Source organism: Hyperolius riggenbachi, chromosome 4 (assembly GCF_040937935.1).
Source record: "Hyperolius riggenbachi isolate aHypRig1 chromosome 4, aHypRig1.pri, whole genome shotgun sequence".
Lineage (NCBI taxonomy): Eukaryota > Metazoa > Chordata > Amphibia > Anura > Hyperoliidae > Hyperolius > Hyperolius riggenbachi.
In genome coordinates, this window is record NC_090649.1 from 165280993 (window position 1) to 165300583 (window position 19591).

Below are 19591 nucleotides of genomic sequence, written 5' to 3' on the forward strand. Positions count from 1 at the left end.
AGTAAGCAACAGATTTTTCAAACTGCAGAAGAAAAAAAATTTAAGATTGAATCCACTTTCCTTCCACTGGCAGCTTGGCAGAGAATCTGAAATACAGTGCAGAGGCTGACGGCCTGAAGAACCATGTCTCTGTCTTTTCCTACAGTATACTGACAACAGAGTAAAGCTTAACTCGCGGCAAACAAAAGCCATCATTTAGTCTAGATGTGAATTAAAACTGACATATTTTACATGCAGCTAATCCAAGTACCTGTCTTGTGTAAAATTCTGAACAGCAGCTCTCAGACCAGGGTGGGACGAAACGGCACTAAGCTACTAGGATGAAGTACATACAGACAATAGGCAACTGACATGACTGATGGCGATTGTTTTGTTTGATGGTCTGATGTCAGTACAGTGTCCCTCTCATCTTCCACACCCATCAAGCACAGAAGAATATGTAGGCTAATAGCTTTATTCTTATGTGTAGCAGAGAGCCTCCTGTTTCCTTTTCTACTCCCCTTTCCAAAGCAAAGCATCTGCAGCTTAGCCAAGCCGAGCATGTGGGAGCTGCCAGCAGAATGTCAGCTGAAATGATCACAAAAAATAATTCTGACTAGCAATAGTAAGGCTGGGTTTACACAGTCATAAAAAACATTTAGTGAATGGGAACTCCGTGAAACTGTGCCTAAAACCTTGCACACAGTCGGGGGCTGCTGTATGCCTGATAGGTTCTCTGCAGAAGAGGTCGTTTCATCTAGCGTGTAGGGGACTTTAGGCTGTCTGCCTGCCATTTTCCAACTAAGAACTGATCTCTGAAATTGCATTGAATTTAATGCAGGCACTTTAAACCCAAATGGTTTATGGCAGAGTTCTTATTCCTGAAATAAGCCTTTTTAGATCTGTGTAGAAGCGCAGCACTCCCACGTAGCAATACGTGACTTGGCTTTTCCCACCTCAACTAAACCAAACAGGCGATTTGGGGAAGATAAAGCAGAATGACAACTCTTGAAATGCCCATTGTTTTCACACATTCCTCTTTAACATTTTAGACTAAATACAAAGAGAACACACAGGACTGGGATGCTTGGAGAATATAAAGCGAGGCTCTTTTCTTTATCATATTTCTGTGTAACACTCCATTAAAGTCCTGAAGCATGTCCAGCGTTCATTGACCTGCAAATGTGCATGCAGTCAGTCAGTGCGGATTACCTCTCCCAGTTGTAGGAGTCAATGTTCAGCTGTATGGCTTGGTAAATCAGGCCCGCCTGCAGGATAACGGCCTCGGCATCTTGAAAGTTCCCACTGAAGAGCTGGCTGTGAGCCAGTCTGGTCTCTTTAGATGGGAGATCTTGAATTGAATTTATGTACTGAACTTTGTCAATCTGCAAGAAAAATAATAGAGGCTGCAGAAAACCAACATAGATCAAGATAATGCTGGTATTTAAGGAGTGATTATGTACACAGCCTTACTTCGCCAATAGCTGCATATGCGACCTCGACTGTTGACATCTCCTTATGTGCTATGGCCATCGCTGCTAGACAGGCCCACATGGTCTGCTCCTGTATGTAGAACACAGATCAGTAAACACACATTCTGCAGACTGTTACTTTGTATGGACAGGTACCTGTGCAGGGAGGAAAGGAGATTACAGCAGGCCTTTCATTAAATCAGTGGTGCCCAACCTTTTTTTGCCCGATGGCCGCACTTCATATCAAGATACATTTTGCGGCCCGGGAACACGTACATACTAAATTTAAATCTTTAACATTTTTCTAGTAACAGTGAATATGGTGTTGGAAAAGGAAAGAAAACGGCAAAGCAAGAATTGTTGTACTCCCCATACCTGGGTGTATGTGCAGAGGCTTTCTGGGTGCTCCCCCTGCCCAGCACAAGTGCTGTATGAACTGCGAGTAGTTAGGGCCTACTATTCAGCAGAAGCCGGGATCTCAATTAGTTGCAGCGGCCTAGCCGCGGGTGAAAGTCAGCGTGGAGCAAAGTTGTTTTTTACAGCTTGACTGGCTGGTAGGTTGTGATGTCACACTGTCTCCTGAGATGAGAGGCCAGAGCAGTGGCAAAGCATCTGGGAGGGGAGAGCCGGAGCACGTGAGGAGAGCCGAAGCAAGAAGCAGTCTTTTGTGGCCCGTGAAAATGTCCCGAGGAGGAGGATTGGGGATTGCGTCATAGGTTTACACAGCGTACTGGCGTTCTCTGCAGTAGCGCTGTGATAGAGACTCGCGCCCATTGGTTGCTGCAGGAACCTCCCTCCAATAGGAATAAGGCTGATTCCATATTCTGATCAGAAATGCCGATTTCCAATCGGAAATGCGGAAATTTGAACTCTGTGGAATCCAAATGAGCATCCCTACTCCTGAGTGCTTACCTGTCCCTGTCTAACCATGATAAAGAAGGGCACAGCTATGATCTGTGGTATGGAGCCAAGGCTCAGAGTCTGACTGATGCACTGAGGTGTTCATTTAGAGCTATCAGATTGACATTATAAAGCATGGTCTTTTTTTAAAATTGTAAAGCTCCAAAGTCTAAAACCCTGAGGACAGATCACTTATATAAAACTCATTTTAAAAGTTATAGATCAAGGCTAAACTGAAAGGACAACTGACCTGAGAAGGAAATGGAAACTGCCATATTTATTTCCTTACAACCAACTAGTAAAAAGGCCCACCCGTTAAAAAACGGGCACTAGGCCACTGCCGCTACCCCCGCAATGCGCGCACATAAGCGTCCCGCTTGCTCGTTCCCCACCACTGTCTGAAGTATATGCACACAGGGAGCTGCTTGCTTGGCAGTTGGAAAAAGCTGTTATTTCCCACAATGCAATGAAAACCTCTGTGAACCACACACAGCAAACTGTCAGATTCGGTCGTGTCCTAACTGCACACATGCTCAGTACAAAACAGCCAGGGACACACAGCCATTCAGTTGATGACGCAGGGACACTTGCATTTTATTGTATAGGATACCAGTTGCCTGGCAGCCCTCCTGATCTTTCTGGTCAGTAGTGTCTGAACCACACACCTAAAACAAGTGTGTGGCAAACATCCAAGGTGACAGAAGGGTATTATTTATTACCTGAGGCCTCATTCAGCCCCTATTAGTCTATGTGTCCCACGCTGCATTTTCACTGTTTGGCAAAGTCTCACTGTCAGCCCCATAGGTGGTTTCTGTGCTGCCGGGAGCGCTCTGTGCATGTGCCGAATGCTACTGGCAGCAAGAGCACAATTTGTGAGAGGCACATTCACACCCCCGCATGCACAGAAGCCACAACAGGGCTGACGGCTGGACTCTGCAGAGCAGCAAAACTGCAGTGAGGGACACACAGACTTCCAGGGGCTGGAAGAAACCCCAGGTAAGCACAGTATAATACCCTTGTGTTACCTCGGATATCTGCATGCTTGTTCAAGGTCTATGAATAAAAGTATAAGGAAAGAAACAGCAGGATAGCCACGCAATGTGCATCATTTAAAAGGAAATCAATATGGCAGTGCCCATATTCCTTTCAGGTCAGTTGTCCTTTAAAGATAGACAGCAGGGATAGTGCTGGCAAGTTCAGCACTGCTCTGCAGTCTTACCTGTCAGGGCTATCATTTTCTGTGTTATAGTAGATGTGCTTCCTCCATTCTTACCTGTCAGTTTGAAAGTCTGACCACAGTTCTGCCACACATGCAGCCATGTATTAAAATCAGGTGACGTGTACATAAGCTCACGCCACATAGCGTTAATCTATGGGAAGTTCTGACCAGCCGGATTTGAGACAGAAAGAAAATTCACATCTCCCAAATGACAGATAGTAGCAAGGAGGGGAACACATACAAAATTTTCAGCCTTATTTCTTCTATCCTATAAGTTTCTATACCTGTTCTAATGTGGTCTGTCTTACTGCAGCCTTTTCTAGTTGCACAGTGGCTGTATTATCTCTGTTATATGATCTAATCTTCTTTCCTTTGACACCTTTGTCGGGCTCAGGCAGGAATGTGCTACTCTGCTTGTGATAGGCAGAAGCTATACACACCCTCTCCACATCCCCTGCAGGCTCTGTGTGAGTTACAGACTGAGCTTCTCTGACAAGCTGGTTAGCAGCCATGTCTTTTGTTTGTAAACACTGCCTAAAACTGGCAATTACAAGCCAGGATTGCAGCAGGGAGTGGCAGAAACAGCACAGAGGGGCCCAGGAGAACATAATGAATAGAATGGTATGCATTTTATTGTAAGAATTTTAGAGTACAGATTGTCTTTAACTCTGCTGCCCAGAGGCATAACTGCTGGGGAAGCAGCCCTTGCAGCCGGTGGCCCAAGGCCAGGAGGGGTCCCTCTGACAAATGAGCTCCCTTCTGGTGATGGTGATCTGTTCAGCTGATTGCCACTTTCATAAAAACGGCAATTTAAAAAAGTGCCTTTATTTAATAACCACAGGACTTTTGAACAATGTTTATAAATGGGGCCCTATGTTTCAGCACCAGTTCAGTTTTCAGTCAGCAGGACTCCATGACAGATCATGAAGTATCTTTGGATTGGTAGCCAAATAAAAAAAAATTCATTTGTAAATTATACTTTCTCCTTCAGACATTATAATTGTACAGAAATTGTAATATCCCCCAGACTGTCTATTCAAGTCTTTTCCTATTTCCTCATATGCTCCATTTCCAGCTCTTGACACAACAGATATAGTAGGATGGGCGGGGTCACACTTTGCTGTGAGCTCCACAGACAACAGAATGAGCAGGATCTCTAGAAAGAAGCTGCTTATCATTACGGACACAGGACAAGCTCACTAAATATTGCTCAACCCTTTAGCAGCCAATTTATTTAGAGGCTTACAAGTGCCCCAGGCCAATTTATTTTAGCACTTTTTTATTTGCTACATTTCCTTGCTAATAAGTAGTTCTGTAATGTGTGTTTATGACCACTAGTCACTAGGGGGCAGTGTGAGACAATAACATAGAACTTCTGCTTTTAGTTACTATATTTTCTGCCAGCAGAGAGACATCAAAGCATTCCAAGAATTTACTGAACAATGAGTTCTGCCGTCTGAGGTCAAAAGCAGTGCACTACCGTCTTTCCCCGAAAATAAGACAGTGTCTTATATAAATTTTTGCACCAAAAGATGTGCTAGGGCTTATTTTCAGGGGATGCCTTATATTTCTATGAATACACAAGGTCCTGTGCTGTGTGTCCTCCTGCCTTCCCCACTGTGACACCTTTTCCTCTGCTGGATCCACCTCTTGTATGCCACGTTTTTTCCCCTTTGTACCTTTTAGTGTCCCGTTATCCCTCTCTGTACCTGTGTCCTCCTCTATCCCCTGTCCTCCTGTGTCCGCAAGACTATGGACTCCAGTAATAACACAAGTTTCCATATTTTTCTCCCTTACTGCCGCTAGGGCTTACTTTCAGGGTAGGGCTTATATTTTGAGTATGCTCAAAATTCCTGCTAGGGCTTACTTTCAGGGGATGTCTTAATTTCAGGGAAAGAGGGTAATCCCAAACGAGATCATTCCTTTGAAGCTGCAAATGGGTTAAATTAATTCCATGACATGTAAGGCTTGACACTGCGGAGCTGGAAATCACTGAGGAACATACATGATCCATCACACCTGCCTGGCCTGGATTCATTTTTTTTGTATGCAGCATACATTGCACTTCTCCCCTGGGTCATATTGGATAATAGCAAGAGTGGCTGTACAGCTTGTAAATCAGCAGTGGTGTGACAGCAGATACATACACCTGCAATAAGAACCAAAATCCTGCTGCTGGTATGTACACACAAGCACAATACCTACTACAACACAAACTCACTACACTTCCAACAATCCTGTCTATGATCCCACATGGCACAGGCAAGTGATGCCAGCTTTACCACCTAATACCAGACTATTTTTAATAAAACCAATGCATGCTTTTATTGATATTTTATTATTACACAATGGAGTTCCTGAGTTATTTGCAAAAATTACACCAAAATGTAAAAGGGTTCCAAAAAGATGGCAAAACAATCACTGCAGAAAAATACAATCATAAACTAGCTGAACTGAAGTTGTAAAGTAAGTTTTTTTTTTTTTAGCTGTTTGTCTCAAACATAAGCAAACTTTTTATGTGTCTCGACTCTTTCACTACGTCTGCATGTTCAAGATTGCTAAATGGCAGCAAAACGAGTCAATAGCCCTCAAAAGAGCCATTGAAAGGAAAGAGCAGTTTGAAGCTTCCCTTTCTCTATTTCACCATATGCTGCTGCAGTGCAGATGTTCATACAAGCCAGCTCCATTGTTCCTGGCCTCACAGCAACAGCCTGGTGTTGGGACAACTGCCAGAAGCATCATGGCTGCAGCACAACGCACAGCTCTCTCCGGCAAGGGGAAGATGCCCAGGAGAGGACCCGCGCTCTCCTCTATTATACTAAGGGAAATTAATAGCAGTCACTTTGATAAAACAGCGACGCTCAGATGGTTTAGGATTTATTTATAACCAAAGTTTACTTTTCTAAGTGTTCTACAAGCCCCCAAATCTGTATTTCTTATTACAATGTTCTACATACTGTATAAATTATTACAGTGTTCTACATACTGTATAAATCTATTTGCCCTTTTATAGTATAGCCAGACCCTGCAAACATATTTTATAACCAAATTTGGAATCCTAAACTGTTTTTTTAAGTAACACTTGCAATTTTTCACACACAATGAAGTAAATGAGAATAACAAGAACAATACAGCCATTTGGCTTTGCTCTTCCCCAAACACAAGTGGCTACATTTTGTGTCTAAGTCTGAAAGAGCTGCAAGAGTTTGTATAGTGTATGTATCATAGTCTAGGGCCAATTTTAGGGGGAAGCCAATTCATTTATTAGTATCTTTCGGGATGTGGGAGGAAACCTGAGTGCCCGGTGGAAACCCACGCAGACACGGGGAGAACATATAAACTCCATGCAGATAAAGCCCTGGCTGGGATCCGAACAGGGGATCCAGCGCTGTAAGGTGAGAGTGATAACCGCTATATCACTGTGCTCCCCACTACGATCAGGTAACCTGCTGATCTCTGCAGAGGTGCCCTGACCTCTCCCTGCACAAATGTATAAGCTGTTCTAGCAGTTGTACCAGAAGTCCATGTAAATACAGCAATTCAATTACAAAAGGCAAGACAGGCACCTCCATATTCAGAAGTAAGATTGACATAATCAGTTTTACTAATTTTTTTCAGACTACGGTTATTTTTTCTGACTTTACTTTACTTACTCATCTTGAAATATAATGAAATAAGTGATTTATGTTTAATGTAAAACATTACTTAAAAAAACAACAACTATAAATTACAAAAAATAAAAATTAAGTAGCAGTAGATTTAAAACATTCATTTTTTGAGTTGTGTGAGAAGTGATTTATTCCCTGGCAAAGGGACAGATGTGTATGGGACAAATACAGCTACGCTAATTACTGGCTTTACTTGGCAGGGACAACATCGCATTATGTTATATTGCAGTGCGTCTCTTTGCACCAGCCACAAGGAGCCAGAAGTGCTTAGCAGAATACAGTGAGGCTTCCCATCACCAGGACTTTGACATCAATAAAAGTGCTGGAATATTACATTTATAAATGCCGGAGGTCTGGCATCGGTACAAATCCAGGGCACTGTGGTGCTAATGAGCGGCGGTACAGGCAGAAATGTGCTACAATGTTACATTTAATAATGACAGAGATCTAGCATCAGTATATCAGAGTGACTGTGGTGATAATGATTAGTTATGGTCATGTCAAGGAGAACTCATGGAGAAGCATGTGATCTGTTTGCAAAGCTGATAGATTTGCAAAGCTCTGATTTGCTGTGATCACATCCTGCTTTAGCACATGATCATGACTAGCAAATCAGAGGCTTACATATCTATCACCTGACCAAACTGATCACATGCTTCTCTATGCGTTCTCCTAGACATGACCATCACTAATTATGAGTGGTGGTACTTATTACATTTATAAATGAAGAAAGTCTAGCATCAGTACTCATCAGGGTGACTTCCGTGATTATGCATAGTGGTGGTCATGCCTAGGAAAACTCATGGAGAAGTATATGATCTGTTTGCAAAGCTGATAGATTTGCAAACTCTGATTTGCTGTGATCACATCCTGCTTTAGCACATGATCATGACTAGCAAATCAGAGGCTTACATATCTATCACCTGACCAAACTGATCACATGCTTCTCCATGCGTTCTCCGAGACATGACCATCACCAATTATGAGTGGTGGTACTGGCAGTAATGTGCTACAATATTACATTTATGAATGAAGAGGATCTAGCATCAGTACACATAGGGGTCACTGTGGTGCTAAAGAGTGGTGGTACTGGCAGAAATGTGCTACAATATTACATTTATAAATAAAGCGGGTCTAGCATCAGTACACATCGGGGTGACTGTGGTGCTAAAGAGTGGTGGTACTGGCAGAAATGCTGAATCAAAGTATTCAGTAACCGATTCATTCACTCAATGAGTCAGACTATTATACTGAAAGTCTATGTTGGAAAAGTTAGCAGGAGTGTCAGGTAACCATGGCATCCTGCCACACAGCGAGTGTATCGAGTCCATTCACTGCTTCACCTCTGCACTGGCACACTGCTGGTTAAAGCTTGCCGGCTGACTCAGCATTTCCTTGCATTGTCTGTTCTCTAATCTTCAGATGGCAGGCTGGCTGTGGGTGCTTACTGCCCCACCATCTGCACATTAGTCTCAAGTCTACATCTACAGGAAGGAGAAATCTGACTTATAAACAGCTAGGTAGGGCACAGAATTAGGTGAGATCTATGAAAACAGAGAAAGAAGTGTGGGTTTAATGGACTGGAACCCTTAATAATCTTCACTACATTTTACAGGTTTTCCCTCTCTTTTCAAATGTGGCAAGTATGGCTTTTTCACATATACTGTACTGTATTTGTATTGTGACAATGGCAAAGAAAAGTGCAATGTTTGCAGCAACAAACACCATTAGCTTCCCAGAGGGCACAGCTCCCCCCCCCCCCCTCCTACTACAAGCACCCAGGGGTAAACTATGGAAATTAATGTCATAAAAGCATGCTAATGCCTTGTCATATAGCTATCTACTGCTCAAGTGGAAAGCAGGCAGATGCCTCACTAGAAAGCAATAAGGGCACATGAGATTGGAATTGGTTTCCAGGGGAAGGTGGCACAAGTGGACGTTGTTTGTTTTCAGTCCCCTCACGTACTGCCTATCCTCAAGATGTCACACCACCATCCCTCAAACCTCCCCAGTGATGCAGTTACAGGGGTTGGAAAGGTCAAACATTTAATGGACTCCAGGTGAAAAAGGGTCCTGGGTTGTGACCTTCTGTGCATCCATCTGCTGCCAGTGTCTGTAAAGGTGCCAGCTTATGTTGTTAGTAAGTCTACAATGACTAACTTAACATGGACAAGAAAGCCGCACGTTACAGTAAAGATGAATGCATTGAGTGACCATGGAAGAGTACGTGATAAATGTGACCTGGGGGAATGACATCACTTGCGTATAACAAATGTGATCCCTGTGCAACAGTGAGGATCTGTATGCAACAATCAAACGGTTCAATAACGGCAATGCTGAGAACAAACAGGAGGATCTGTCAAGATCTGTACAGAATGTAGAGTGGTAATAACCATTTTATTAGCTGCACAATAATTATTTATGCAAGGCATATTACTGTATACATAGGCCTCAGTTCACTAAGCTTTATTAAACACTTTATCAAATGTTTGGTAATTTACCTCATGAGTAAAATCTAATTTTGAATTCACTAAGGTGTTATAGATTTATTGAACGTTTTATCGATAAAACATTCGATAAATCTAGAACCTTAGTGAATTTAAAATTAGATTTTACCCATGAGGTAAATTATCAAATGTTTGATAAAGTGTTTGATAAAGCTTAGTGAATTGAGGTCATAGTGTGTAACACAGGAGGTATGAGAAATGCAGAAAACATCCTGGACCTGATGAAGTAAAGTTCTTAATTGCTAGAGAACAGTGGAACTCCTAAGTTATCCTGCAACCATGAAATGAATTTATGAAACACTGCAACTACAGTGACATACTCAAACACACAAAGCTATTTTTACAAGAAATCGACTGTAGGTTGTCCTGAAGTTTTGTTATATTTTTTAATCCATTCCTTTGTGCTCAGAAGGGTCACACTGTTTATAAGACCTTGATGTCTGACATGAAACTATGCCCCACCCTTAAGGCTAGATTCCCACTTGAGCTGGACTCCAATGGCCAGCAAGAGCAGACAGCGTAGTGTCTCCTCCAATGACCAGTTTGTACTCCAGTTGGAGCCCAGGGCGGATGCGTTACCACCAGAGGCATCCGCTTGTCCAGAAAAATCGTGGACCACACAAAAGTGCGTTCCGTTCCAGCTCTGTCCCGCAAGTGTAAACAGATCCTATTAATACACTAGGATCCTTTCACTGTCAATTTTCCACTATAGTCATAACAGTTTTGTAGCCTACAAACCAAGGAGAGCACCGTTATTGGCAGTTGGGAGTGCTCTAGGGCCTGTTTCCACTATACGCAGATTGGATGCAGAAAAAATGACTTTAATGAATGTCTATTGGCCTGTTTTCACTAAACGCGATTTTTCTGATGCAGATTTTCCCATAGGCATTCATTGGAGTCAGTTTTTCTGCATCCAATCTGCATGTAGTGGAAACAGGCCCTTAGTGGTTTGTGGACAACAGAAACCACGCAATTGGAACTCGAGTGGTTAGGAAATTTCATTTGTTTGGCTTTTCATTTTCATGTTATTTTCTGTTACTTTACGTTAACGTTGGGATAGTCTATAATATGAACTTTATTATTGTCTTGAATTGTGCTTGGATTGCATGTGACTGTACAGTTTACTACTTCTGTGCACTGCAAGACCTTTCTTTTTCAATAAAAAACTATTATTGGAAAAAAAAAAAAAAGTCAGAAGTAAAGCCCTATAATCTGTGTGGATTTGAAATTGTAAGGCTTTCACGGCACATGTGGATGGGTTTGATGAACTAATTACAACACAGAGGTTTATAGCTACCCACAGTGTCCCGTTTAGAAATTCTGTGAGCACCAACATGGCCACCTTAATGACAAATTTTCTTTAAAAGGAAAAGCTGCAGAAAGCAATATGTATAACCAATCAATACTTTTTCGTATACTGGCAACTCAAGAGTCAATCAAGTCTAATATTCCGCTCTATTAGCTGAGAAAACATATGTGTATGTTCTACTTCATGTTAAAAGACAAAACAGCATAAACGGGAGCAATTTCGGGACAGCTCCCACTGCATTATGGGAACTACTCTGTTGCTCAGAAATGATGCACTGTAGAGGGTGACAGGTGTGAAAACATTTTTCATTTTAAATTGTCATGACTGTTACATAGATGCAGAAGCTCTGTTAAAACATAATTTTGCACAAAAATGTTTGATAACTTTCTTAAAAAACTAGCATAACAATCTTGAATTAATACTTTAAAGACACAATTGTTACCTTAACAAAGCGGCAGAGCCGCACAGCATCATTCCACTTGGAAGTAGCGACATAATCATGCAGAATGGCTGGATGGGAGGAGATGTTGGTGTGGACAAGAGAGCCATCACTCCTCCGTATTGTCACTCTGTTCCCCACAAAGCTTATAATCTGAGGGCTTTTACTGTATTCACTGAGAGGGGAAGGAAAATAAACAACTGAGTAATTAAATACAAAGACATATCTCAAATAAGCTATGAAATGCATAGATTCATTTCTTCTGAAGTAATGGCGAGGACACAGCATAGTAACATTTCTTAGCCCTTATTTAACATGGTGATCATTGCAGAACGCAATCAGGAAAAAATATTTAATTGTTTTAAAAGCTCTAAACGTATGACCAGTAATGTCCAATTCAGAGGCATAACTACAAATCATGGGGTCCTCCAGCAAAATTTTGATGCCCCACATCCCACACATTACCCTTACCTACCTCTGGTGACTTTCACAGCCTGGGGGTCCATCTTGCAAGGGTCATAAAACAAGTGTAGATATCATAGTCTTCACACTCATAACAAGAGTAGCCATGAAAACACCTGATCTAAAGGATGGACTTCTTTATCAAAGGGAGTGAAGTAGTAATTGGGTCCGATTTGGCTACAAAGCGCTACTAGGTGCCACTAATCTTGTTTGTAGTTCAGTCCCTCTTCAGTCAAGTCTGACTCTTTGTGACCCCATGGACCATAGCACACCAGGCCCCTCTATCTTCTACTGCCTCTTGAAGCTAAATCACAGAAGAACCCGAGTAGTATAACAACTTGAAGAATAAAGGTACTTCTAGGAAAGATATGTAATCATTGGCTTGTCCCTGTCATTGCCACACACATCTTGAGGAGGCCTTACAGAGCAGCAGGGTTCCTGATCTCCCCATGCCACCATCACAGAATATAACCTACTAGTAGACCCAAGCCCGTTTAAAAATGGGCTCTAGCTCTGTTTTTTTTTTCAACTGCGCATGCACGCGCACCCGCTGCACTAGCACGCACACCCGCCGAACCTACGCGCGCACCCGTCCGCCCGCGAACACGGCCCGTGCACACAGGCCTCCGAAGAAGCAAGGCTCTCCCCACGGCGAAACGGTCGTAAGGCCGTGCACCCACTGGCGCCCACAGACGTCTCCCTCACCCCAGCAGCAGCACGATAAGCACTCGCTTATTTATGTGTACCACTCCATGTTACACCACCTCTTTCTGCAATTGTACACCTGCTGATATTCATTAAAGCTACAGTGCCAGACCAGCTTTTTCTCTCTTTGATGTTTATCCATGACACTGATCCATTACGGTCTAGAGCACGTAGCACCTGCTGAGGGGGAACACCACAGCCGCTAATGTATCTGTCAGCACCCATGGGTTCTTACTGAGTGCCTGCCTATTTATTTCTACTTTTGTATACCAAATAACACTGGTTCTTTGCTTGCTTCCCTGGTTTCCCATAAAAACGACAATCTTCTTCAAGACTGGCTTATTGAGATTCAGATCCCTATGGAATTCAGACTCTGGAAAGATTTGGAAAAACAGTACCACGTTTCCCAATATCAGATGAACATGAACTAATAACTTATCCCCAGAGTCCACCTCAAAACCTTTGGCTATGTAGCCTAGGGTCATACTACTCCTACCCTGTGGAACTCTTTTAACACAATCAGGATAGCCGGGAGGTGAGTACATTCAGATAGCACCCAGCGGTTTAGTATTTATGGACATGTAGCTCTTTCCACTGTGATATAATTTTTTCAGTCACTAATTATTCAACTGTAACAATGCTATGGGCTTTAAGTCCTATGAGAGAAACGAAACGCACTTTCCAAATGGTGTTATTGTAGCAATTCACCAATAACAATGCAGACTACAGACACAGTGACAGCCTTGCTGGTCTGCTTACTATAATTTTGTTGGCTTTTTTTCAAAAGGAGAGCAGCACGATACGCAGTAGTGGCGGGTCCGTGCGGTGAGATGTCGGTAGGCCCAGTTTTTCATACCAGTGGTCTTTAGATCTTAACCACTTGGCATTCAGATCTTGTTTCCCACTTATGGACCAGAGCAGTTTTGACATTTTGGCTATGTCCTAATTTAATCAGCAATAACGTTATCCCAACTTATGACACCTAAATGAAATATATATAGTTTTTTTCAAGACTAACTAGGCTTTTGTTGTATGGCATTGTTTTCCCTCAAACAATTTTGTTTTCTTTGCATTTTAATAAAAAAAAAAACACATTTCTCAGTTTTACCTATTCCAGTTTAAAAACAAAAAGCTCTATTGTAGATAAAAATAACACATTTTGTTTGGCTATTTCTACTTTTTATCACTAAACTCAAATTACGTTCCTGTCACAATTTATGAAAAAAAAAAAATTCCACAAAGCTGGCACCACCGAATGAAGTAAAAAAGCTCTTTATTCAAACGTCATTAAAATGACATTCAGTCAGTAATCAAAAATGTAGCAATGGCGACAGCCCGCTGTTTCGAACTTGACGTCCTTTGTCAAGCCATTAGCTATGAGCTAAGGCACACAGAGGTCTTCTTGCATGGGTGCTTCTCCATTTTTGTGAATTGTCACAATTTATGGTAAAGATATTTGATTCTGAAATAATGCTACAGTGTGTATCTTTCACTATGAACGTAGACAAGTATTCTTAATGGTAAGAATCAATCTTATTAGGTCAGGGAACATATATGCGCTTTCACCAATTAGTGCTGTAGCAGATAGTGCCAAAGGTTTTGCACAGGAGCAAGACCAATCGTGCACAATTGTGCTTCAGCTACACGACTTATATCTACGTCCTCGTGGCTTAGATGAAGTCACAGAGGATGTAGATATACTGTAGTGGTGGAAAAAGTGGTTATAGGGCCAGAGAGTGGTGGTACTGAAGTGGTTGAACTAATAAACTTTTATTTGTTCCCTGCACTCAGATGTGTTTTTTTCCCTAACTCACATTATTATTATTATGAATGAATAAAGCACCAGCATATTCCGTGGTGCTGTACAAATGAAAAAACAAACATGGGCGTACATAATATGGAGTACACAATAATAATAATAATGATAGTTAACAGTTTTATGACCTCTGGTTAGTTAGTCATCTGTATGAGTTCAACTTTGATATTCCTGATTGCAAAGAAGCTCTTATTTAGACTCCTGAATTGATAACACTTATACAGTAGTTATAAAAAAAAAGCAGCACAGGATAGGATTGGGATTGTATATAAACGTGTACCTCATCGTGTTACATGTCACTTCAGGTGTCTTTTAAAAGTTGGTGCCTAGTTGCTCATATCTCATTTTATGCTATTTTAAACAGGGGACAGGTTTACTTTAAAAGTGATGTCCCCGTGCATCAGGCTAGGCTGTTCCTGCTCCACATGGACAACATACTATTGTTATTACGGGACACGACTCCATTTACAGTATGGGAGCATTCACAGGATTCTCCCGTTTTACGGCAACTTCTTTCATTTATACAAGAGGTTACCGGCAAGAATCACAGTGGAGTTCCAAATATAGTAGTAGAGTGTACCGTACAGTGTTCTAAGAAAACAGCACAGTAAGTATAGCAGCTCGCCACACCCACTGAGCAAGAAGAGAAAGAATAGAGCAAATGGCAGCTTGGTGTCAGCAGCTAATCTAGTTCTGGATGTTACAGGACAATAAGTATTAAACCCTCAGGCCGCATAACAAATGAATACAGTAGATGAAATCTGCACAGAATGTAATAGAATTGTAAGAGGGTGGTGTGTGTGTGTAAAGCATTGGAGAAGAGGACGCACACGTGTCAGCCTACAGCCAGCAGGTGGTGCAGTCCTCCATATGCTTAATAATGAGTCAGCTCATTTCGATTTGCATCCTGAGTGAGGTCTGTTCTGGCCATTACCTTCCACACAAAGAACATGACTTTTCAAAACTTTTGTGTGGCGTCCACGATATCTCCTTTTATTAAGAATTAAAAAGCCGGTTTTAATTAGATCCTATTTGCTGTCAGATGACGGCAGGGGTATCCTGTTTTTTTGTGTGCAGTTGGGTGAATCAGCCCTCCCTTTTTTTTCTTGCACCTTTTGCTGGTTATAAATTAATTGAGCAGCTTGCCTTTCTTCTTGCTTTTTGTGCTGTAGTTTGGTGACGCACCCATGGGAGGTCTGCAGCTGCCTTAGAGCAGTTCTGTGCCTTTCAAGGGCTGTAGTACCTCTGGACAGCTGGGGTGACCTCTGAGTAAATTCTGCTTTGGCTTCCTGGGTGTATATTTGTTTATATGACCTACTGCTGGTAATCTGGCTGTTTAGTGCTAGGACAAACTTAGCAGAAGCTCCTTGATAGTGGCAGGTGGCTACCACATATACTTGCAAATATATGCAATGAAGACTTCTGCCTCTATTATTATAATACAAGAAGCTTTTAATTAGATATGTTTTCTAGTTGGCAGCTGGGTGCTGAGGAGATTTCTGCTGCGTGCACTCTAATCAGAAGTGGGCAGTTAAGACAGAGTGAATGCAGACATTTAGCACTTTAAAAGCCCAGTTCTGGCACAAATAATGCCCCAAATTTTCTTACACGGCTTCATTTTGGGTGCTCCAGGTGTATTTTTCCCCTAAGAGAATACCACAGTATGTAATCTCAAACACCGCCTTCTTCTTTTTGGATCCGAGATTTTGTATTAAGGTGTTACCTAAACAAGGCAATTAATTGGTGTTCCTTATGTCTAAGAAACAGAGTAAGCACTGTCAGCAACACAAAGCACAGGCGCTAATAGAAAAGTTCAAAGAGGCATTAATGTTTGGCATTTGAGAAGTTGTGCATATGAAAAACACTGGCTGCAACCTTTTGTGGATGGCTGGTGAGCGCAAATGTCACTATTGAGGTAAATGGGAGCACACTACATCAGCCTGTATTAAAACTGCATTCTATGGATGTTCCAAGACTGTTTTTCTGTTATTATGAGGGTTCTGAAGTAAACAGTAAACAAACCAGAACGTGGAGTGTTTATACAGGAAATGGTAAAAACAACATACAGTAGAATTTGGTTATAGTAAACCTCTGGATATAGGAAACTCAGTCTTTAGGTCCCAGCTAATGGATATGTATAATACTACATATGACCAATGATGATATAGTAAACTTCTGATATAGTAAACTTTTTTTCCTGGTGCCTTGAAGTTTACTATACAGGAGTTCTAATGTATTACTTTAAGAAGCATGTTTAGCAGTATAAGAAACCAACATTTTAATGAAAAAAAGCAATTTTACACAGAGGTGGAAACCATCCTGAAATATACACTGCAGCTTTGCTGAAAAAAATCTGGGTAACAAATCTACACCACCACAATAATAGTGCTCTTCCTATAATACATTGTAGGACACTATCCCACTAGATAAAAAATTGGGCTACTAAAGAATGCCTGGTCATATGTTATAAAGGCTATTTGACATGGTCAATGTCTATCATGGAAAGAAGGAAAGAAAGGAATGCAAAGTTGTGGAGCACCGTAACTGCCACACTGGAGCTACATTTTAACTGCTACAGGGAAATACCTTGTCTGCATGGTACCTTTTATCTGAGCTGGAGGGCATATTTCCTACAGGGAGTCAGGCTGTCTTCTACTACATGACAGGCTGGCTGCGGTAGAGGCGAGAGTGGTGCATCTGCCATGAAAGGCATGACTGCAGTAAAACAGGAAAATACCTAAACTTTCATGTGGCAGCAAACAAAAGATAACAATTCAAGACACAAATCAGCTTCATATTTGAACAATTATAAAAATGACTATTGCTTGAAGCCCAGTTAAATCCAGGCAGAAATCCACCATGGATATCTGTAACCTGTTACAGGAGCTGAAGCAGGCGCAGTTGCTGTCAACTTGTAAGTCGGCAGTGAAAAAACGGAGCCTTGGTGGGGGACCGGAGGGTCGTTTGCTAAAGGCGCGGGTACAGGGCGGCTGCAGGGGGCTGGCAGAAGCCTCAGGTAATTGAAACCTTTTTTTTTCAATCTTCAGGTCTACTTTAATGCCTGAGAGGGGAGGCAGGTGAAGTCAGGTAATTTTTGCTAACAGGGATGAGAGGATAGGGTGAGGAGTCTGAACAGAATTCTGTCCAGTAAAATGCACCATACAGCAAGAAGCTGCAAAATGCAATCAACCATATATATAACATTGTGCATTGCTAATTAACCACTTAATGACAAGCCTCTTAACGGCTCCAGGATGTTTTTAAGTCAAACAGTGCTGCTGCCGCTGTGCGCGTGCGCGCTCCCGCGTGCTTGTGCGCACTCCCGCACGCACAGGTGTGTTCCCGCGTGCATGCATGTGAAATTAGTGGAAGAAAACATCCATAGAAAAAATACACCTTTATTTCCAAATAATATATTGTCACCATACTTTGTACTAGGGACATAATTAAAATCTTGTGATAACCAGGACAAATAGGCAGATACAATGTGTGGGTTTTATGTACAGTAGAAGTGTTTACATTAAAACTATAGGGGATGAAATTGGAGAAATAGTGTATTTTTACATGTTTTCCTTGTTTTTCCCTTTAAGCTGGTTTCACAGTGGGACGTTAAAGTCCCACGTTACAGCAGCCAGTAACGCAGCCTAACTCACAGCACTGTAAAATCAATGTGCTGTTCACAGTGCACACGTTGCGTTAGGGTATAACGCTGCACGTTAAATGAAAGTGCAGCATGCTGCACGTTATACCCCTATAGAGCTGCGTTAGATTGTTTGCACATGCTCAGTGACTAGCCACATGGCTGATTAATATTCACTGCACTGTGGTGACGTAACCTGGACTCGTAGTGTTGTCCGGATCATGAACGAATCGTTCATTTGATCCGGATGTTTTTTGTGAGTCGAATCATCCGGATCATCACAATGAAAGATTTGGTTCACAGTGGATGTCTGTCTGGAAGAAACAGGAACATACAGAATGTACAGTGCAGGGAAAGTCCTGTCCTGCTAGTCATTTCACCCCCAGTCTGCTTCCCTAGTAAAATGATTCAAATGATTAGGTTCAAAGATCCGGATATTTTCAATGATCCTATTTGAATGATCCGAATCCTTAAAAAGATCTGGACTTCCCATCACTATCCTGGAGCGGCTGCTTTGAGAGCCGCATAACGCAGCTCAATCTGACGTCCAACTTCAACACCACCACGCGTTGCGTTAGGGGCACATTATGCGACCTTAACGTCCCCTAAAATGCAACGTCTTGGTGTGAAAGTAGCCTTAAAATGCATAGAAAATAAAGTAATTACTGAAAACAAATATCAACCCCAAAAAGCCTAATTGGTGGTAAAAAACCCCCACAAGATATACAGTAAATCATTTCATTGTGATTAGTAGTGATTAAGCTATAGGCAAATGAAAGGGATGAGCACTGAAAGGTAAAAATCGCTCTTGTCTGTTAAGCTGGCCATACACTAGGCCAATTCCCCGCCGATCGACAGCAGATTCGATCACTGGGATCGAATTTGCTGTCACGTCGTTCACGCTACACGCTAAATTTCGATCTATTTCGTCCTGAAATAGATCGATCTCGTTGATCGCTCCGTGCGGGAAATTAACGTCGATCGCCCGCGGGTAGGGAGCGCGTCGCTAGCGGCGTTCGAGTGCCCGACGACCGATGCAATACAGCTGCAATACATTACCTTCTCCGCCAGCGTGACTCCCCAGGTCTCCGCTGTCTTCTCCGCTCTGGCCTGGTCTCCGGCATGCTTCACGTCTTCCTGTCCCGGCAGGAAGTTTAAACAGTAGAGGGCGCTCTACTGTTTAAACTTCCCCCAGACAGGGGTAAAAACCGCTTTGGGGTGAAGTGGTTAATCTAGAGTTTTAAAGCAGAACAATAGTCTGCTATAACAACATACCAATAAAGACCGGTCTCCCAACACCTGACTATACAGTTATTTTCCTACCTTCCTTTGAACCAGAGTAATATAATCTGTGTGAAAAGCACTATTCTCACCCATGAACACAGCAGCAAGTGTGGAAACGTGTGGAATATTTTGTTATAATGTTGTATGTTTATTTCTAATCTTTAAGCAGAAATACTGTTATTTTCCTAAAC

At 42.0% G+C, this 19591-nt stretch overlaps 1 protein-coding gene across 2 annotated transcripts in view; it reads right to left on the minus strand.

The window, feature by feature from the left end:
* Positions 1 to 19591, minus strand: part of IFT80 (intraflagellar transport 80) — a 160018-nt gene that overhangs the window by 9504 nt on the left and 130923 nt on the right. For both annotated transcript variants that reach the window (XM_068280931.1, XM_068280930.1), the window contains exons 16-18: positions 11497 to 11668; positions 1453 to 1542; positions 1192 to 1364 (exon numbers count right to left, since the gene is read on the minus strand). In XM_068280931.1, coding sequence (XP_068137032.1) covers positions 1192 to 1364; positions 1453 to 1542; positions 11497 to 11668 — 435 coding nt within the window. The remainder of the gene's footprint in view (positions 1 to 1191; positions 1365 to 1452; positions 1543 to 11496; positions 11669 to 19591) is intronic.